This window comes from Osmerus eperlanus, chromosome 11 (genome assembly GCF_963692335.1).
Source record: "Osmerus eperlanus chromosome 11, fOsmEpe2.1, whole genome shotgun sequence".
NCBI classification, from domain to species: domain Eukaryota; kingdom Metazoa; phylum Chordata; class Actinopteri; order Osmeriformes; family Osmeridae; genus Osmerus; species Osmerus eperlanus.
The window spans coordinates 8,149,784-8,168,840 of NC_085028.1; the positions used below are offsets into that span (position 1 = coordinate 8,149,784).

The window sequence follows — 19,057 nt, forward strand, 5'->3', positions numbered from 1 at the left end:
AATAAACCACTCAAGTCTGACTTAATTACTGAAAATATTGATCGATCCAAAGTCAAGATTGTCCTTATGGAATTCAGTAAACTGCTCCCATATTTTAAGTGATTTTAAGTGAGGCGCTTAGCATTAATCTAAACCCTAACCACCCTAACCCTGCGGCTCTGCGAGCTGAACTTAGAAAATTGGGTAATCGTCTGAAAAGAGGACTATGTAGACAGAAAGTCCTTGAGATAATCTGATATAAACTAGAGATTCTGCGCTCAAGAGGATTAATCATTTATAAATTGGGGTTAGGGGGTGGGGTGAGGAAGGCGGTGAAAAGGGGATCATTGATTATCTCAGACATTGGCCTATTCCTGTGCTCAGCCGGGAGAGTAAAAGGAACGGTTGTAAAGATACAGCAGTGATGGAATTTCTCCCGCCACTTCAGTTCAGAAGCGTGGCGCCACTGCGAAACCTCTGTGTGACATGTGATATTTATAGATCTCTCTGCTAACAAATATTTAATGAACATTAGCAGTCAGCTTTAGGAGGTAGATATAGCAATACAAATAACACTCGGATAAGTAGATAGGGCCTATGCAATGGAGTATGGGCTTGGAGGGAATTTATTTGCATATACAAATAACATCCAATACAATAATATCACTGTACGTGGAAATATCCATTAGTAATTTACTTTTTCATGTTGGGTTTTCACTAAAGCGTTCACCAAAAACAGTGCACTATCAAAACAGATAGCAACACTCAACAGTGGTCAAGTCATTCAGTGATGTACTTTCCAACTTCTGAATGAATTCTATGATCATTCCATTCGATAGATTTCCACAATGACCACAAGGTGGTACTGTTGCCCAATCATTTTGACGAGGAAACTCACGCACCGCCTTAAGTCTCCATGTTGGTTTGCGTGCTTTAGCTCCTCCCATTCGGGCGCACGTTGGTGGTTGTTGTGACAGATTGTGGGGTGAAGTTTCTACGGCAGGCTGGCTAGCAAGAGATGGTTCTAAAACAATAATGTCCGAACTACTGGTTAAAGAAATGGAGAATGTATCACTTTGTCATAAGAAAAAAGATGATGGACCTGTCAGCAGTCGAAGTTTCCTTTTGGTAGACGAACAAGAAAACCTACAAGTAAGGCTTGCTAATAGCTAGCACACCAGCTATGATCGCTAGCGGAGAGAAGCTAATTCAGCTTCCTGTATTGATGGGGTTGGAAAGCGAAAACAAAACTCCTGTTCAGGCCATTGTATTATCATTGATTGCCATCTTGACGAGCGGGAGCCAGCTTACTAGCTACCAAGATAATTACACCTCCATAGCTAGCTACCTAAACCAGTTGTCTTCGCTTGCGATCTAATCCTTTGTCGTAGTCTCTGCTCAACAAATAAATCAATGTTAAGCATGGTCTGCCAGCTGGCGAGCATATTGACCTATGCAACATTGAGTTGGCCAGAGACATCGACCGTCACAATATATCCCCTTATAATCTACTTCAACCAGCGAGCTCACTGCTTAAGCAATAACACATGATGACACACCAGTATTTTTTTTCTACGGGAAAGCCCCATCGTGAGTCAGCTAACCACACCGACGGCTAAATAACTCTTTTGTGCTTAGTTCCTGCTAACTAGTCTCTCCTTGGTCAGTAATATCATGTTTACAATTAGGGGTAAACGTAATCCAGTGTTTATAATGCAAAAATAAACTAGTCCATGTAATAGTAAATGAAGGAAGATTCAACCGAGGATTGTATATTTATAATGCCCCCCATCCTTTGGGAAATGTAGTCTTTGCCCATGTCAACATGCTGAGTCTCATTGTACTACAACTAACCTTCTACCCAGGTCAACGATGAAGCAGATTTCCTGGAGCGTCTGGGCTGTGGAGATGTGGCAGGGGTTAAGGTCATCTCCATCTTTGGCAACACCGGCGATGGCAAGTCCCACACGCTCAACCACATCCTGTTTGATGGTGAGGCCGTGTTCTACACCTCCAAGTCGCCCAGCTCGTGCACGGTGGGCGTGTGGGCGGCCTACGACCCGGGCCTGGGTCTGGTTGCACTGGACACAGAAGGGTTGCTGGGGGCCGCAGCCAATCAGAACCAGCGGATGAGGCTACTGCTGAAGGTAGGGGTCGCTTTTATTGGTTTCTGATCGGCAGAAAAGATGCGTTGCACTTTTTTCTTGGTTTCCCCAAACTTCTGCACTCCTCCACCTCTACCATGTTCTCATGTCTTCTCTTCCAACCCTCACCTTTTCTCCCTTTCCACCCCCCCACCCATCCTTAGGTCTTAGCCATATCAGACGTGGTGGTGTACCGTACCAGAGCTGAGCGCCTCCACAATGACATGTTCCAGTTCCTGAGCAGTGCCTCGGCGGCCTACCTGCGCCACTTCACCCCAGAGTTGAGAGCCCTCTCCAGCCGCTGCGGCCTGGACGTGCCCCTGTCCTCCCTGGGGCCGGCCGTCATCGTCTTCCAGGAGACCACACACACACAGCTGCTGGGCCACGGTGAGGGGGGGGGGGGGGGGGGGGGGGGGAGTAAGGAGGGGAAGGATTAAGGGGATGGCTTCTCTCATATCCGCTTCACAAGGCTCGTGTCTTCTCAATGAAGTGTGCGTGGCTCTGGATAACCTGTCACACTGATGCTGAACATGGCCGTTCCTCTGGCTTCGTCACCAACCCGTACATTCATGTTGTTCCCCTTCCCCTCGTGTAGAGAGCACTGTTCCAGGGCACGCAGATACCCTCCTCCAGAGGCGCTTCCATGACCTGGGTCTGGGAACAGAGGCCTTCAGCTCTGTCCAGTATGTGGGAACCCAGACCATCACACCCCCTACTGTGTACAGCGCGCTACAGCAGGCCGTCATTCAGCACGTCAGGAACACGGCCACGCGCTCACCACGCCAGCCCGCCATTGTGTTCAGCGCCCTGCAGGTCAGTTGGGGGATCTGTGTGTGAGACAGAGTTGTGGGGATGCAGGGGTCAGGCTGTTTCGGCGTGAGTGTGTTTCTTTTTGCTTCCCGTCGTGTGATGCAGGGATGCACTGTTCTCTATTCCGACGTTTGTTTGTTTGTCATTTCAACCCCACCACCACCCTCAGGCTCTGAGCGAGCGCTTCTGTGGGGAGATCTCAGACGACAAGGTTCCCCTCTACTCCTTCTTCCCTGATGAGTACTTCACCTGCTCCTCAGTCTGCCTCAGCTGCAAGCAAGTCAACCGCACACACGCAACCACCGAGCCCAACAAATGACACACACACTTAGAAAAAGAAATTCCTCCTCGCCACAGACCATATCATGCTGTGACACATCCCGTGACACCCCCACCCCCCCCCCTTCCCTCCCCAGCGTGCGCTGTAAGAACGGTATGAACCATCTGAGAGACCATGTGCCCCACATGGCTGAAGGACTGTGTCACTACGCCCACCAGTACAACAACAAGCTCCTGATCTGTAAGGTGGGTCCACCTGTACATCCAGCTCCTCAACTACCCCCACCAGCAGAACCAGGATACACTGTATGTGATTGTCTGTGATTGTGATGTGTTAATCACCCCCCCTCGCTCCCCAGAGGTGCTATGAGGGGGGCAGGGAGGTGATTGTGATTCCCAAGACCTCTGCCTCCACTGACAACCCCTGGTTTGGACTGGCCAAGTACGCCTGGTCAGGGTGAGTTACACCAACACTAACTACGCTAAAAGGAACGCTAACAGTTTAGAATCTGTTGTTTTTAAGACAGGAAGGACATTTTAAAATGAGTGCCTCATGTCTCCCTCCCCAAACCCCCCCCCCCCCCCCCCCCCCCCCGCTCTCTCCAGCTATGTTCTAGAATGTGCCAGCTGTGGCATCATTTACCGTAGCAGACAGTACTGGGTGGGGAACCAGGAGCCTGAGAGTGGTGTGGTCCGCCCTGAGGTCAAACATGTGTGGGAGGGGGTGAGACACACACACACACTATTGACGTGTCTGTTCTATCATCAGTCTGGCTTATCTGGTATCAAAGTTCAATTTCCCTCAAAGTTAAAGGCTTGTAAAAAGTGTGTGTGAATGTGTGTGTGTGTGTCAAGTCGGAGGTGTTTCTAACAGACCACCAGAATGCAGGCCAGCGTGTCCTGGACGGGGTGTCCTTCATGCTGCAGTCTGTGACTGGGTACAGCAGTGGACCCACCAAGGCTGTCACCGCCTGGCTCACCGACCAGGTGGCCCCACCCTACTGGAGGCCCAATGCTCAGATCACTGTGAGGACACACACACACTCTCTCTCTCGCTCTCTCGCTCTCTCTCTCTCTCTCTCTCTCTGTTCCTAATGTCTGTTTCCTTATGTTTTCTGTCTGTAAGTTTCTTGTTCTCACATACACACACACACACATACACACACACATACTACCTCTTTCCCTCTTCCATTTCACACACAGACACACACACTGTTTGGAATGGTCCGTGTGTGTTCCAGCCCTGACCCCCCCCCCCCCCTTCCCCTCCCCAGGAGTGCCACGGCTGCAGGAAGGCGTTTGAGGAGGCCGACAGGAAGCACCACTGTCGCTCGTGTGGCGAGGGCTTCTGCCAGGCGTGCTCCTCTAAGAGGATGCCGGTGCCCGAGCGGGGCTGGGGGGGCGGGCCCGTACGCGTGTGTGACGCCTGCCATCGCCAGGGAGGGGTGGACGCCTCGGCCAATCAGGGTGAGCAGGGGCTACTGGGGTTCAGGGTTGGTACAAGGTGCTTAATGTGCACCTTGTACGAACTTGAAATGTCTTGGAAAACCCTTGAAAAAAGTCATATTAATGACGAGGTACTTGAACAGTGCTTGAATTATTTAAAGACGATATATATGAATTTACAAAGTAATTTTGTAGCGTTCATTTTTTTTAATAAAACATAAATACAGTCTTTTCACTCAAAATGAACGCCTCAGCCCATCCCCCCCCTCCTGCTAATTGAATTAAAGCACCATCCGTTTTTTCTGGCTTTCTTTGGTTTGCGTTATAGCATATGATCATGCTCTCAATTCATTTAAGTGTTTTTCAAGCACGATAACATTACATTTAGTCATTTAGCAGACGCTCTTATCCAGAGCGACTTACAGTAAGTACAGGGACATTCCCCCGAGGCAAGTAGGGTGAAGTGCCTTGCCCAAGGACACAACGTCATTTGGCACAGTCGGGAATCGAACCAGCGACCTTCTGATTACTAGCCCGATTCCCTAACCGCTCAGCCACCTGACTCCCACGATAAGAGCCAAAGTAGAAATCAATTTGTATCTGAAGGAGCACTGTCTGAAGCAGCATTCTTTGCACACACACCCGACTCACACACACACCGAGAGGAAAGCCGTTTCTTCTCAGACAGTGCGCGCCAGTACTGTATCGAGTAGGCCTACTTAAGGAAGAAAATTGTCAAAATTACAGTTTTTGTCGAGTATCCTCGTAAGCACGTAATCTATTCAAAGTCCTAAATGAAGGTAAAGAGCGGGAAGAAAACCAGATTTGTGTCAGATCCACGACATGTGCGTCAGGTCTTAAAGAGACAGCCGTCTAATAAACCCACTGCTGTCTGTCTCATTAATGTTCATCAAAGAACAAAAGAAGAAAAAAAAAAAAAGAAAAAAAAATCACTCACTGTTCTTGATTGAATAACATTTGTAGCTTTAATAAGGATGAATTTAAAGTAAATACAGTATATGTTTGATAAATGAGATCTCTGATTGTAGTCCTTGACTACAAAAATGGTGCTTGAAAAGTCCTTGAAAGTCCTGGAATTTCATTCTACAGTATCTGTACGAACCCTGTATATGGGAAGTGTGTCTCTGTACGTGTGTGTCTTGACTGTCCTGTGTGTGTGTGTCCTAACCCCCCTCTCTGTCTCCAGTGTCTCAGGTGGAGCCCAGGGGTCTGATGGCTCGCAGGGTAACAGAGGTGGCTCAGTCCACACTGGACCTGGTCAGCAACGCCGTGGACTACCCTCTCTGTGAGTACACACACACACAAGTATACCACACACACACACACAAGTATACCACACACACACACACAAGTATACCACACACACACACACAAGTATACCACACACACACACCGACACACATTACATGCATGCACACACACACACGAAAACACCATGCACGCTTCCACACACACCATACACACACACACACACATGCAGACATAAACACACCAATGCGCTTGCACCACATACACAGTAAACACAAACATACACACATCATACATAGACATACACACACTCTTCTTTTTCCCTGACTCGTTTTCTAAATCATTGTCACCCCCGGCCTTACCAACGTGTCTCTCCCCCTCCTCCTCCCTCTCCTCCCCCTCCCTCTTCTCCTCCTCCTCCTCCCCCTCCTCCCTCTCCCCCTCCAGGTTTTGTGAAGGGCGTGGCGCGGCCAGACTACTGGGTACCAGACCAGGACATAGTGCAGTGCCACCAGTGTTCCCGAACCTTCACAGCCACCCTGTCTAAGCATCACTGCCGGGCCTGCGGCCAGGGAGTCTGCAGCGCCTGCTCTGCCCACACCCGCTCTGTTCCCTCCCGGGGCTGGGACCACCCCGTCAGGGTGTGTGACACCTGCCACAAGCGCAAGGACAGCCTGTGAGGGAGCGGGGGAGGAACTGTCCTTGTAACCCCCCCCCCCCCCCCCCACCACCACCACCACCACTACTACCAGAGACACAGTCACACACCTCCAGAGGGATAGGACCCCCCCCCCCTGTCTTTACTGCTCCACTATGTAATCTGCACTGAGAGACAGTGAACAACATGGGTCAGTACCACTCACCTGGTGGGGAGGCCAGAGAGACATGCTAGATGATAGCAGTATATTCATCTCTAGATCTTTGTAGACGCTGTCATGACATCATATCCTGATAGGATGTGACATCATGGCTTCCAGAGGCTGTTTTAGAACCGAGCTCCAGGATGGGACAGGAAGAGGGAGAGGTAGACAATGTCACATCCTGTATTAAGACATTCCAGTAAATAGAGTGTAGTGGTGTTTTAAGCTGCTGTATGTGAACAGGAGAGCCTCTGTCCAGACCCACTCCTCTAATGTTTATAAAGTCATCCTTATCATTAATAATGATGAAAACACATGTTATGTTGGCATACGTCATCATAAAAAAGATGATAGCAAGAATGACCCCCTGCTACAGAGATGGGTGAGGAAAGCTCACTTTGAATTGCTTGCTATGTAAAGCACAAATGATATGCCTTAAGGTAATAATATCTCTTATTGATGTGAAATTATAGGTTTTTTTTTTCAAGCCTAAAGGGATATTCTCCTGTTGGTTTTATTCCATGTTGTGGACTGGAGCTATACAACACTAGCCTTCTGTGTAAGTATAACAACAAATTCAACGTTTTCAAGTGTATACATTACTTTGTGGTTTCTGAAAATCTTGTTTGGATTTTTGGTAAATCAGGCTTGTCTAAATAAAGTTTAATTAAAGGTGTGTGTGTTTGAGAGAATGTGACATTAATTCAGTTTAAATGTAAGGTGTTCTGCTTCAGGGTACACTCTTTATCCACCTCTCTGTTTCTCTCTCCATCTCACTCTATTCCTCTCTCGCTCACTTTCAATTTATTTGAGGTCATGTGGAGGTGACTTTGTACTGTGCAGGTCCCTCAGACATAAACAGACCAATCAGACTCAGACGGTGACATAACAGCAGCCATTTCCTGTATTTTGTCCAATTACATTGCCCTAAATGTATTAGTTTTATGATGGCTGACTGGCCTCCACTATGGAACACATATCTTACAGGGAGGAGTGTATGTCTATAGAGCACATTGTTGCCATGGCAGCAGTCAATCACATGGCTCAGGCTATGCTATGGGTCCTAAATATGATATAAAGTCTTGTGTAAGATGAAGGATTTAACAGGTGTAGCTTTAACCCCTGAACAACCATACCTGTTCACATGCATCCCTGCTATAGCAGGTAAAACCCTTCTGTGAATATGTGACCAACAGGAACAACTCCGTAGTTCACAGTAACAGTGTCTGCTGCCTCTAGAGAAGGACATGGGACCCATTATTCTGTCAGTGTCCCCCTGGAGCATGACTAATTCATATTTGAACAGTTGTGTAATGGGTGTGGGGTGTGAGTGTCTGTCCACCCACTAGAGGGCGCCACACTAACAGAAATTCCATGCCAGCGTCCAGACACTCGGGGGCGGGGGGTTACATAGGGAGTCAGTGGGTGAAAATGACCTTATAGACGGATCTGGGTTCAGCCAGTTCACTTGTTCAGGGTCAGTCCTTGTGGTTTGGAAGAGTTTAGAACTGATTTTAGATCAGTGACGGTTGATCCCAGCTGGAGTGAAACTGATCTTCCCTCAGACTGGCAGAGTTGCAGTTTCTGTCTCAGGACATGACAGCCCTGAAGACACAGGACAGAGGTGGGGGTCAACTGAACAGACCTGGGGTGATGGTGACCTGGGGTGATGGTGACCTGGGGTGATGGTGACCTGGGGTGAAGGTGACCTGGGGTGAAGGTGACCTGGGGTGAAGGTGACCTGGGGTGATGGTGACCTGGGGTGATGGTGACCTGGGGTGAAGGTGACCTGGGGTGAAGGTGACCTGGGGTGATGGTGACCTGGGGTGATGGTGACCTGGGGTGATGGTGACCTGGGGTGATGGTGACCTGTGGTGATGGTGACCTGGGGTGATGGTGACCTGGGGTGATGGTGAAATGCCTTGTGGCCACTGATGATTTGACAAGTTGCTGCTATACGTTTGTGTGTGCAGGCAGGCATGTATGCGTGCATTCGGCTGTAACAGCTGTACTCAAACTGATTCTTAATAATGTACTATTAGTGTATGCAATGGCTTAACTCAGATCAGTCTATAATAAAGTCTTATAATAGAAAATAAGAGCTACGTTCAGAGCTGTGATCAGACTAATCAGCTAATGTTTACAAGGGCTGTACTCTGACCAGTTCTTAGTAATGCATTCTTATTTTATACATGGGTTATAATCAGACTAGTCTCATAGCATAGACTGTATGTGGATGTGTGTGCATGTACGTGTGTGTGTGTTTTATCTTACTGTTGTCTCTGCGTGCAGGCTGAGTAGAGTCCTATGTACCATCAGTGGGCAGGGTTAGATTAAACAGTCACCGTGGTTACGTGATATCTATTGCATCATCACCGCCATCCCATTCCTACTCTTTTATTTTGATGATGTAACCGGAGTGCAAAGACATATCTCACTGCAATCAAGGAAATAGAAACTGTAATACCTACGCACTACATGTTGAAACTAATGGTCTGAATGATGAGAACAGCAAGCTCAAGTAGGCTTAGCGTGTCCATGCATGTGTACATGCATGTGTACTGTATGCGTGCGTGTCCATGTCCGTATGTGAGTGTGCCCTCTCTGATCTTCTCCAGCAGTGATTCAGGTCAACTGTTGACAGGACTGGTAGGAGCTGGACGAAGCTGGTAGTGATGGACTGGAAGGTGCTTGCAGGGTTACAGTGGGGTCTGCTGATGACCGGCTAGGGCATAGGACAGGGGTATAGTGGCGAAAGAGATGGTAGACGGGAAAGAAAATGAAAGAGCAAATAGGTGTGTGTTTGTATGTAGAATGTGTGTGTGTGTGTGGTGTGTCCCTGTTAGTGCCTTGACATTTGAGGTTGTTGCAGCCCTGAGGCTGCCTCTGCCCATTGCTGTGTGTTTCATACAGAACATTCAACTACAACCATGACCTACATGAGACAAACCCCAGTCCCAGTCCAGTCCCAGTCCCAGTCCCAGTCCAGTCCAGTTCAGTCCCAGTTCAGTCCAGTCCCAGTCCCAGTCCCAGTCCAGTCCAGTTCAGTCCCAGTTCAGTCCAGTCCCAGTCCCAGACCAGTCCCAGTCCCAGTCCCAGTCTCAGTCCAGTCCAGTCCCAGGCCCAGTCCTAGTCCTAGTCCCTGTCCCTGTCCCTGTCCTAGTCCCAGTCTCAGTCCAGTCCCAGGCCCAGTCCTAGTCCTAGTCCCTGTCCCTGTCCTAGTCCCAGTCTCAGTCCAGTCCCAGTCTCAGGCCCAGTCCAGTCCCAGTCCCAGTCTCAGTCCCAGTCCCAGTCCAGGCCCAGGCCCAGTCCTAGTCCCAGTCCCAGGCCCAGTCCTAGTCCCTGTCCCTGTCCCTGTCCCTGTCCTAGTCCCAGTCTCAGTCCAGTCCCAGTCTCAGGCCCAGTCCAGTCCAGTCCCAGTCTCAGTCCCAGTCCAGGCCCAGGCCCAGTCCCAGGCCCAGGCCCAGTCCTAGTCCTAGTCCCAGTCCAGTCCTAGTCCCAGTCCAGTCCTAGTCCCAGTCCCAGTCCCGGGCCAGCTTCTCCTCACGATGTGCTAGCATAATTTCCAGCTCTCTAAAGGGGTGGAACAATAGGCTAACTGCTGCACTAATCAATATCCACCACATGCAATTTATCAGTGTAATTACTCCCTTTTACCTAAAGTACTTGAGGTCTGGTGCAAGGTGAGCACTTAGCCAAGCCTCCTTGGTGATTAGCCTAGTCAAGAATTCATTGTTCTTAGCCTAGCATCGATAGATCCTGTTATTGTTCCCTGCTGCTACACCTGGAGTGGAAAGAGCTGTGAATGGGACCATGTTAACGGGAACAGGTCAGACGTTCTTAGAGAAAGGTACTGGAGAGGGTTCTTCTGAACCTTAAGGGCTCTTTTCCGTGGCTGGTGGATGAATCCCGCTAGAGCCCGGTGTTGAATGAATGATTCTACCAATAACCAACTATACCTCATTCTGAGAAGTTCTCCAGAGATTTTACCCAGAAAAAACGAAAGAAGCCCTTGGTTTTTGGTTCTATGAGAAGAACAGGTTGGTGTGTGGTTCCATGAGGAGAACCAGTTGGTTTGTGGTCCTATAAGGATGACGTTCACTGTTCTGACAGTACGGCAGCGGTAGAGCATTACTGCTGATCTGATGATAATAGCAGTGAAAAGAGGAGGCGTATTGAGTGGGTGAGTGTGTCATTATCTACTCATCCTACAGCCTATGCAGAAGCCATTATACACACACACACAGCCTCAGCAGTGCAGCCCGACATCCATCAGGAAGCTCACTGTAGTGTGTCCGATAGTTAGCAGATAAACCATGTACAGTAAACATTTCCCATGGGTGCTAATCTGAGCATCTGTGAGATGAATCACTTTCCAGAGATTATCTCAGTCAGGAAAACCTTTGAGGTAAAGAAAGTAATACACACTCTGAAGACTGAATTAATACATATTTTTTGAGATTCTAGACAGTCATACAGGCAGTATATCCTGCCTGTCTTCTTGCAGCTTCTCAGGTGAGAAACTAGTTACACCTATGGACTGACAATATCAGGAGTTGACCTGTATACTGTTACTACTGGGCAGGTGTTGTGTTTTACAGCTCCAGTTTCATCTTTATGTATGGAGTCTGTTCTGTTTACTCCAGCACTTTTGGACATGTTTATAAATTACTCCTGTCATTGGGGTGTCCATGGTAACTGTATCATATTAGAGTTTTGGGCACAGTATATGGTTGTTTGTGTCCTTGTTCTCTCCTTGCCCCTCTCTCTTTATCTTACTGTCAATCTCAATGGCCTCTCTCGATGACCCTGACCATAAACCTCGTCTGTCTCTTGCTCTCCTTTCCTCAGCCTGCTCTTCTCTCCTCTCCAGTCTTCCTTTCTCCTCTCCTCCCTGACTAACAGGCCCAGGATAATAGCAGTAGAGTTACTACCAACATGACTCAAGTGCTGTGTGGCTCACTCTTACTGCCCTCATCCCCTCCCTCCCATCCCATCCTCCCTTCCCTGACTCAAACAGCAGCAGGACAATGGCGGCAGAGTTACTGCTAGCAGGAGTCAAGCTCAGTGTGGTAGGCCTCTTTCTCACGGCCCAGAGTTGAAGAGAGGCCTTGTCTGCTCACATTAGTGACCTGAGCTTAGCCCCCACCACCCCCCTGCCCCTCACTGAGCAGCAAAGCTGCTCCACCAGAGAGAGAGAGAGAGAGGGGGGTGGGTTAGGGAATAGAGAAACAGTCTGTGTGTGCGTGTGTGTGTATTTGAGGCCAGGGGTCATTGGGTTCATTGAGGGGAGAATTCTTTCATGTTTTCTGTGACAGTCAGGCTTGGTGAACAGGATCCAAAGGCGAGACAGCAGTCACTCCCGAGAAAAAGAAAGTTGCTCAGTCTAAAACGGTACCAGATGATGTTAACTCTAAGTAGAACCCCACCATAACACACACATGCTAGAGACAGCATTGTGAGGGTTTCAAGGTACCGATGGAAAGGAGCATTGATATGGAGGAAAGATATTTCACCCTGTGGACTGAGTTAAGCTGCAGTTCATGTTTAGATCCTGGAACTCCAGAAGCCCGCAGCATCTGAGACGCTGGTCCTGATCACAGGGAGATTATGACTGAACCAAGCACTTATTAGACAGAGCAGAAAAACATGGAGGCAGAGCAGAGTTTTAATATTATATTACTGTATTTATTTATCTTTGTACAATGTAATTACAATACAAATATGTAGGTTTAAATACAAAATTCTGTAAATAAAGATTAAAAATAAACTCCACTGGTTCATTAACGACTAAGCTATGGTTTACAATCAACGTTTATGAGGTACCTTAGTTTGCTTATTTTCAACATAATCAATCTACATGTTTTAATTCTGAGGAGCGTGCAAAAGTGGGATCCTTTGTGGGATTAGAGAAATAAAAACATCAATTTCTTGAGTGACAACATCTTCCTCCTATAGAGAGAAGGGAGAGGGAGGGATTTCTCTTTAAGAGGACAACTGATTGGTCCAAAACAAATACATGGGCCCCACAGAGTGGGGCTTTCTTTGGGCCAATCAAAAATAAATATTGTGTCACAGGAAGAGATCTGATTGGTTGATTAGGTCATGACAAGTTAATTACAAGAGAACCAGGAAGATTATGAATTTTAAAGTCTTTCTTCCCTCTACTCATCCTCCCTTCATTCTGTTCATTCTGTTGTTGATGTGAGTCAACCCTGTTCTCACCTGGACCTAAAACTCACTCCTCCTCTCTCTCATTCCAATCCCATGATTCTCCATGATTCTAACGTCCACAAACTCAATTCATTAAAAGTATGTCATCTTCGCATACCTTTCTCACATTCTGTTTTCTTTTTCTCCCATATTTCATGCATTCACTCTCTTTCTAGGTCTGTGCTTTGTCCCTTATCTGCTCCATGAAAGCATACCCCACCCATCCTCAGTCTGCTAGAGCGTGGCTCAACCCCCAGTCCTGCTGACCACCCATGGCCAGGTGACGACCCTGTATCTGACTCCAGTTATATTGATTTATCAATGCTGGAATGTAGTGCACCATAAGGACCAGTTACACAGTGTTCTGGAGTGATCCCTGTGGTAACAAGTGTTCTGGAGTGTTCCGTAGAGTTCCAGAGTGTTTCAGTCGGTTCCAGAGATTTACAGAGTTTTGCAGTGTTACGGAAGTCTTGAGATACATATTTCCAGAGAGCACACCCCTGATAGAGCCACCCAGTTTCAGCCCTGCAATGTCCCAGAGCAGGGTCTTCTGTAGCCTGGGGACAAATACTTCCAGGGGCAGATTGACATGAGGGGTACTACATTGAGGGTGAAAAAGGCATGCTATTTACACTCTCTCCCACACACATCATACACTGCTCTGGATTGAATTAGCGGTCAGGACAATATGGCTGCAATTAGACAGTCATTCATTTAGTGACTCATATTCCCACAATGCCCCCCTCTCCACTTCACCTCATTGTCGAATCACAGCATTCGTTTCCCTTCCTTGATCCAGTTCAGCAAAAATAAATACAGGGAAAACAAACACTGTTTTAAAATAACCTCTCTCAAAATATAATTTAAACTTGTTAAAATCAAATATTAGAAACAAATAAATAAACTATTTTGTCCGTCAGTCAAATAAATCTTCTTATTGGTCATCATCCTTTTGGGTGAGAGGTCTTTACTTCGAGCCCTGTCATTGGCCAGTTAGTCAGGTCTCTCTCTGTTTATTGGCTTATTCTCACTGTGATGTTTTCGTGTTCTCCGGCTCCCCTTCCTCCTCCTCTTTAGACCTAACCCTGATGACAGCCAAACACGAGAAGCTATCTGAAGCAAAGCACGGGGTCAGGGGAATGGATTGAGAGGGGGATGACAAGAAAGGAGAATTGAGGAAGAAGAGAAGAGTCCAGCGATAGTTGGAAGGATGAGGCGAAGGGAGGGAGGAGAGAAAAAAGGGGAGAGGAGGTCCAGTCAGGTCTGGCCTGAGGAGAGTCTGTCAGCAGTAATCACCAGGCCAAGGCTTCGGCTCGCCTGGTTAAAGCTCAATCTCAAAGGTCTTCTGCAGGTCGTTCGAGAACGGGTTGGGTGCCGCCTTTGGCTGCTGTGACGGTGGTGGCGTCTTGGTCTCCAGGGCGGCCCACTTAGCCTCAAACCGGTCTGCTTCCCCTGTAGCCGGGGTGGGCTGCAGCGCCTCCTGTGGCCAACCACTAGTACTGCAGCCGCCGTTGCTTGAAACGCTGCCGTTATGCGTGACCATAACGCCGCTGGATGCGGAGGACACGGGGAGGCTGGGTGCCAGCCCGTTCATGGTGGGCGGGGCTCCGAAAGGCGGTGTGGGGAACCCGCTCGTATGAGGGGCGGAGCTAGGGTACCCATGGTGATGCCCGACACTGCCGAGTACGCCCGTTTTGCCTCCGGTCACGCACATGGAGGCCCCACCCACCGAGAAGACGTTGGCGACCATCTGGGAGGGTGTGATGCCCACCACGGGCACACTGGTGTTGGGGTAGGTCATGCTGCTGGCCAGCCCGGGGATGTAGCTTTGCACGAACGCAGGCTGGAGCGGCGGCTGACCGTAGAGACTCCCTGGAGCGGGGGTGGCATCGAACGCCAGGGGGAAGAGAGGCATGGAGCTTGGCAGGGGGGCACCGAGGAGGGGCACACCGGTCATTGTGGGCCCAGACATGGAGGGGACTGTCATGGAGGGCAGAGACATGGGAGGGCCAGACATCGGTGCCCCTGGCATGGAAGGCAGGGACATGGGGACTGGCATCGGTGGATTAGACATGCTGGCACCAGATATAAGGGACACAGACATAGGGGCACCTGACATAGGAGCGCCGGACATAGAAGAAAGTGACATGGGAGGAAGTGACATTGGAGCTGCTGACATGGAGGTAAGTGATATAGGAGGAAGTGAGATAGGAGGAGCTAACATAGCCGATCCTGGAGGGCCAGGAACGATGGGAATGGGCGGGGCAGGCTGGGAGGGGGCCAGGGTTGGGGGCGGGGTTGGCTGCTGGGCCCTGACAGCCTTTGCGACCTCCTCCAGCCAGCGCTCGGCCTCGGACGGCGTCCTCCTGTGCCCGCCCCCGTGGACGGTCATGGGGGGCGGGGACTGGATCGGAGGCTCCGCCTGCACCCAGGAAGAAGTAGCTGGGAGGGAGAGGAACAGGAAGTGAGTCACAAGAGAAGGAAGGAAAACACGGTGAATTTGAGTGAAAGTGGAGGGAAGTCTGGTGAGGTACCTTGCAGGGGAGCGGGCGGGGGGGGCAGGGCGGGGGGCACGCTGCAGGCTGGCACACCGTTGGCCGAGGAGTGTGGGTTGGAGAACAGCTCCTGGGAGGGCTTGGTGAAGGACGTGTTGATCTGGCTACAGAGAGCGTTGATGCCATCGGCCTCCCCCGGCAGAGACAGCTCCAGCTCTGGGACTAGAGAGAGAAAGGGGGGGGGGGGGGGGGGGGTTAGCATCAAGTCAGAGATTCATTAATGATTTGAACACAGAGCAAACCAGGAGCCTCTCAGGACCTGTGGTGTGTCCAGCACAGCAACACTGCTGCAGATCAATGGTGCAACACAGCAGGCCAACCTGACCCTGGCCAGCCGCTATAAATAGATTAGACATTTAATTCCCCTATCACTGTCCTATCCCTTACTGAGCTAAGCCAGAGAGAGAGAGAGAGAGAGAGAGAGAGAGAGAGAGAGAGAGAGAGAGAGAGAGAGAGAGAGAGAGAGAGAGAGAGAGAGAGAGAGAGAGAGAGAGAGAGAGAGAGAGAGAGAGAGAGAGAGAGAGAGAGAGAGAGAGAGAGAGAGAGGAAGAGAGGAAGAGAGACATGGTAAGAGGGGAGTGAGTGGGATATGGAGCTCTGTAAAGCTCTGTGATTCTTAGGAAGGCAGCTGTGTGCAATCCAGCTGCACTCTACCTCTCCCTCCTTGCCCTTTCTCTCTGCTCCTCTCCTCCCTTCTCTCCTCACCTCCCTCCCATAGAGGCAGATGCATGTCTCTCTGGTGAGAGCAGAGCCTTCTGTTCCTACCAGCAGCGTCTTGTTATCTTTCTCTGGTCTCTCCTGAGGCACAGCTGTATGTCTCACACTCTACTGCTATGGCCTTGACTATGATGAAAGTGAGTGTGCTTCTCTGAGGCCCAGACAGCATGCCTGCCTGGATAACACACAATCAATACTAAATCAATACCTGCATTGTTCCTTCAGAAAACCCGGGAACTGGGAAGGCAGTGGCATTGATTGTGTGTGTGTGTACATGTGTGTGTGTGTGTGCACACGCATAGACACACACACACACACAAGTCCAGGTGAACATGCTCACCAGGATTCTTTGTCTGGAAGTCAGTCTTGCGCTGCAGGGTGGAGGGCAGGTCGTTGAGGCGAAGCGACAGCTGGCGTTTAAACGGCGAGTTCTTCCCGCTGAGGGCGGGGAAGCCCCGGAATGAGCCCTGGCGGACCAGCTGCTCGATGGGGGCGTGGCGGCGAGGGATGGCGTGAGGGCCGCCAGGCTCCGCCCGCTCCACGGGGGAGGCCTCACTCTCTGGGGGGGAGGCGGAGCCAGGAGGGAGGGCGGGGATGGCACAGGGGGTGTCTGGGGGGAGACAGGATCCGACGGGGATTAAGATGGCTGTACCAGAGGACTGCTATGACAGATTAGGCCCGGTCTGGGACTATGGACTACTTTCCTTAGACCGAGGCATTCTGGGAACCTGAGTCCTCCTCACCTTTCTTTTTCTCCTGCAGCTGTTTCATGATGTCATCTCGGTCGCTGCCCTGCTGGCTGCAGGAAGAGTTGACGCGGAAGGAGCCCTCGCGTACGAAGGAGGTGCGGCTGGCGTCGAAGGAGGCTGTGACGCCACACTCCTTCTCCCTTCGCTGCTTCCTCTCCAGGCAGGCCGCAAATGCACAACCCACAGCATGGCTCAGTCTCTCCCCCTGGTGGATGGGAGGCGCAACAGCAGCCTTTATCAATACTGGGCAGATCAATAACCATTGGTGACCAACCCTGACCTTAACATATCATGTGGCTCAGCACCACCCAGTGGACAGTCACCGTAACACATGGCGAGGCCAGTCATTCTCAATACTGGACTGATGTAAAGGAGATGGTTTAAGGAGCATCCTTTTCTGATGCTTTGGAGTTTACCTAGGCTTTATCTCAACAGTCTTTCCTACACACCAGTAGATGAACAGTGACCGGCATCACAGAAGCCCTGCTGGGAGAAGCTACTTGGGGGCCTTCTGTTAAAGTCTCATCACGCTCCCTCTATCTCTTTCCCTCTCTTCTATCCATCTCTCTCTCCATACAGATTGGAAGTAGATGACCCAAGAGTAGAGATTTGGAATAAATGACCCAGCCCAGGCAGTAATCCTGCCGTTAATCCATGGAGGCTCTGCCTGCATACCCCGGATTATTCATCTGTGTGTACAGTATCGCTGCATGTGTGTGTACATGTATACACTGTATGTGTGTGCATGTATGTCTACATGATGTCATGTATGTGTATGCTTGAAGTTTGTGTGTGTCTGTGCTTGTGTGACCATGAAGGAGTGAGTGTGTGTGTGTGCGCATGCGCGCGCGCGTGTGTGCTTGAGCTCACCGAGTCCTTGAGCGCCATGAAGCAGTGACAGATCCACCGTCGGGTGGTGCCATCACGGCAGATGTAGGAGAAGGCCTTGTCATAGTTACGATCTGGAGCACAGAACGACACCTTCTCTATGGTCTGGTCCACAATGAGATCCTGGGGGGAGGGGGTGGTGGAAGAGAGAGAGAGGGAGATAGACAAAGAGATACAGATAGAGAGAGAGATGGAGAGAGACCTCAGGTTAGAAATGAAGGTTGTGGTGTCCTGGTGACCTTGTCTGACTGTAACCTATAGGTACCCCCCCCCCCCCCCCTTGTTGGGAAACAAGCGAGGGAAGGGGACGAATGGAAAGAAAGACAAAAGTGGGATCCCACACACACGGACTTCCTTCCTCCCCTCTTTCTGAGGAGAGTGAGGGAGGAGAAAAAAAAGGATAAGAACGGAGAGTGAGATCAGTCCATTCATAGCGGGCCAATTAGTGGATGAAGGCAGACTAGTTCAGAGGTGACAGACTGTTCATGTAAGAGTCTGGGAGAGGGGACAGAGGAATGGCTGAGGGTGTGGGTGTGTGTGTGTGGGTGTGTGTCAGGGTTGTGGTGGGTGGAGGTTAAGGTGCAGAGTTCTGGGTAATATCTGTGTCTGTTGACGTTTATTTCTGTCAGTAGGAAGGGGCCAGTGACTCGAGCTGACATGGTAGCATGGTGGGGGAGGGGGGTGTAGAAGAGTAGAGGATGAGGGGGTCATAGTAGAAAGAGAAGGGAGTGGGGTTGGGGTGGGGTGATGAGGGTTTACGGACTTTGCTGACTCAAAGACAGAGAGGCTTACAGGAAGAGGGGAGGAGGGGGAGGTTGTCGGTAAACGGTGGAGAGAGAGGAAAAGAGAGGTGAGAGGAGGGGTCATGTGTCACCACACTGGAAACAAGAAGAGTGCTCTGTAAGACCCTTGTTCTTCACTCTACGGGTCTCTCTCTGTGTGTGTGTGTGTTCCTGTCTGTCTGCCCCCTCAGCTCCAGCCTTTCAATCTAAAGCCTCCTCCTGTCACCCTGGCGATCAACAAGCTCATCAGGCACGGCAGGAACACTCGCGTGGAGCTCCTTCTTCTCCTGGCCCGCAGGGCTGACATCATCAACATGGGACCAGACTGAGCAGTTCACTCGCACACACACACTTACCTTTGTTTTG

At 49.9% G+C, this 19,057-nt stretch overlaps 2 protein-coding genes across 2 annotated transcripts in view; one reads left to right on the forward strand and one right to left on the reverse strand.

Annotated features, from left to right (window-relative positions):
• Nucleotides 1-925: 925 nt before the first annotated feature.
• si:ch211-11n16.2 (zinc finger FYVE domain-containing protein 1) lies at nucleotides 926-7,463 on the forward strand. Its single transcript, XM_062473327.1, has 12 exons — nucleotides 926-1,131; nucleotides 1,845-2,126; nucleotides 2,288-2,510; nucleotides 2,719-2,936; nucleotides 3,103-3,209; nucleotides 3,350-3,458; nucleotides 3,572-3,669; nucleotides 3,819-3,936; nucleotides 4,068-4,238; nucleotides 4,487-4,679; nucleotides 5,866-5,964; nucleotides 6,375-7,463. Exons 1-12 carry the CDS (start codon nucleotides 1,015-1,017, stop codon nucleotides 6,605-6,607), a joined length of 1,968 nt encoding a protein of 655 aa, XP_062329311.1. The 5' UTR covers nucleotides 926-1,014; the 3' UTR covers nucleotides 6,608-7,463.
• A 4,986-nt stretch (nucleotides 7,464-12,449) lies between these two features.
• The window catches only part of numbl (NUMB like endocytic adaptor protein), a 9,032-nt gene continuing 2,424 nt past the window's right edge, over nucleotides 12,450-19,057 (reverse strand). Inside the window, 6 exon segments of the mRNA XM_062473321.1 lie at nucleotides 12,450-15,442; nucleotides 15,535-15,717; nucleotides 16,613-16,882; nucleotides 17,016-17,226; nucleotides 17,892-18,111; nucleotides 18,253-18,278. Coding sequence (XP_062329305.1) covers nucleotides 14,322-15,442; nucleotides 15,535-15,717; nucleotides 16,613-16,882; nucleotides 17,016-17,226; nucleotides 17,892-18,111; nucleotides 18,253-18,278 — 2,031 coding nt within the window. The 3' untranslated portion in view covers nucleotides 12,450-14,321.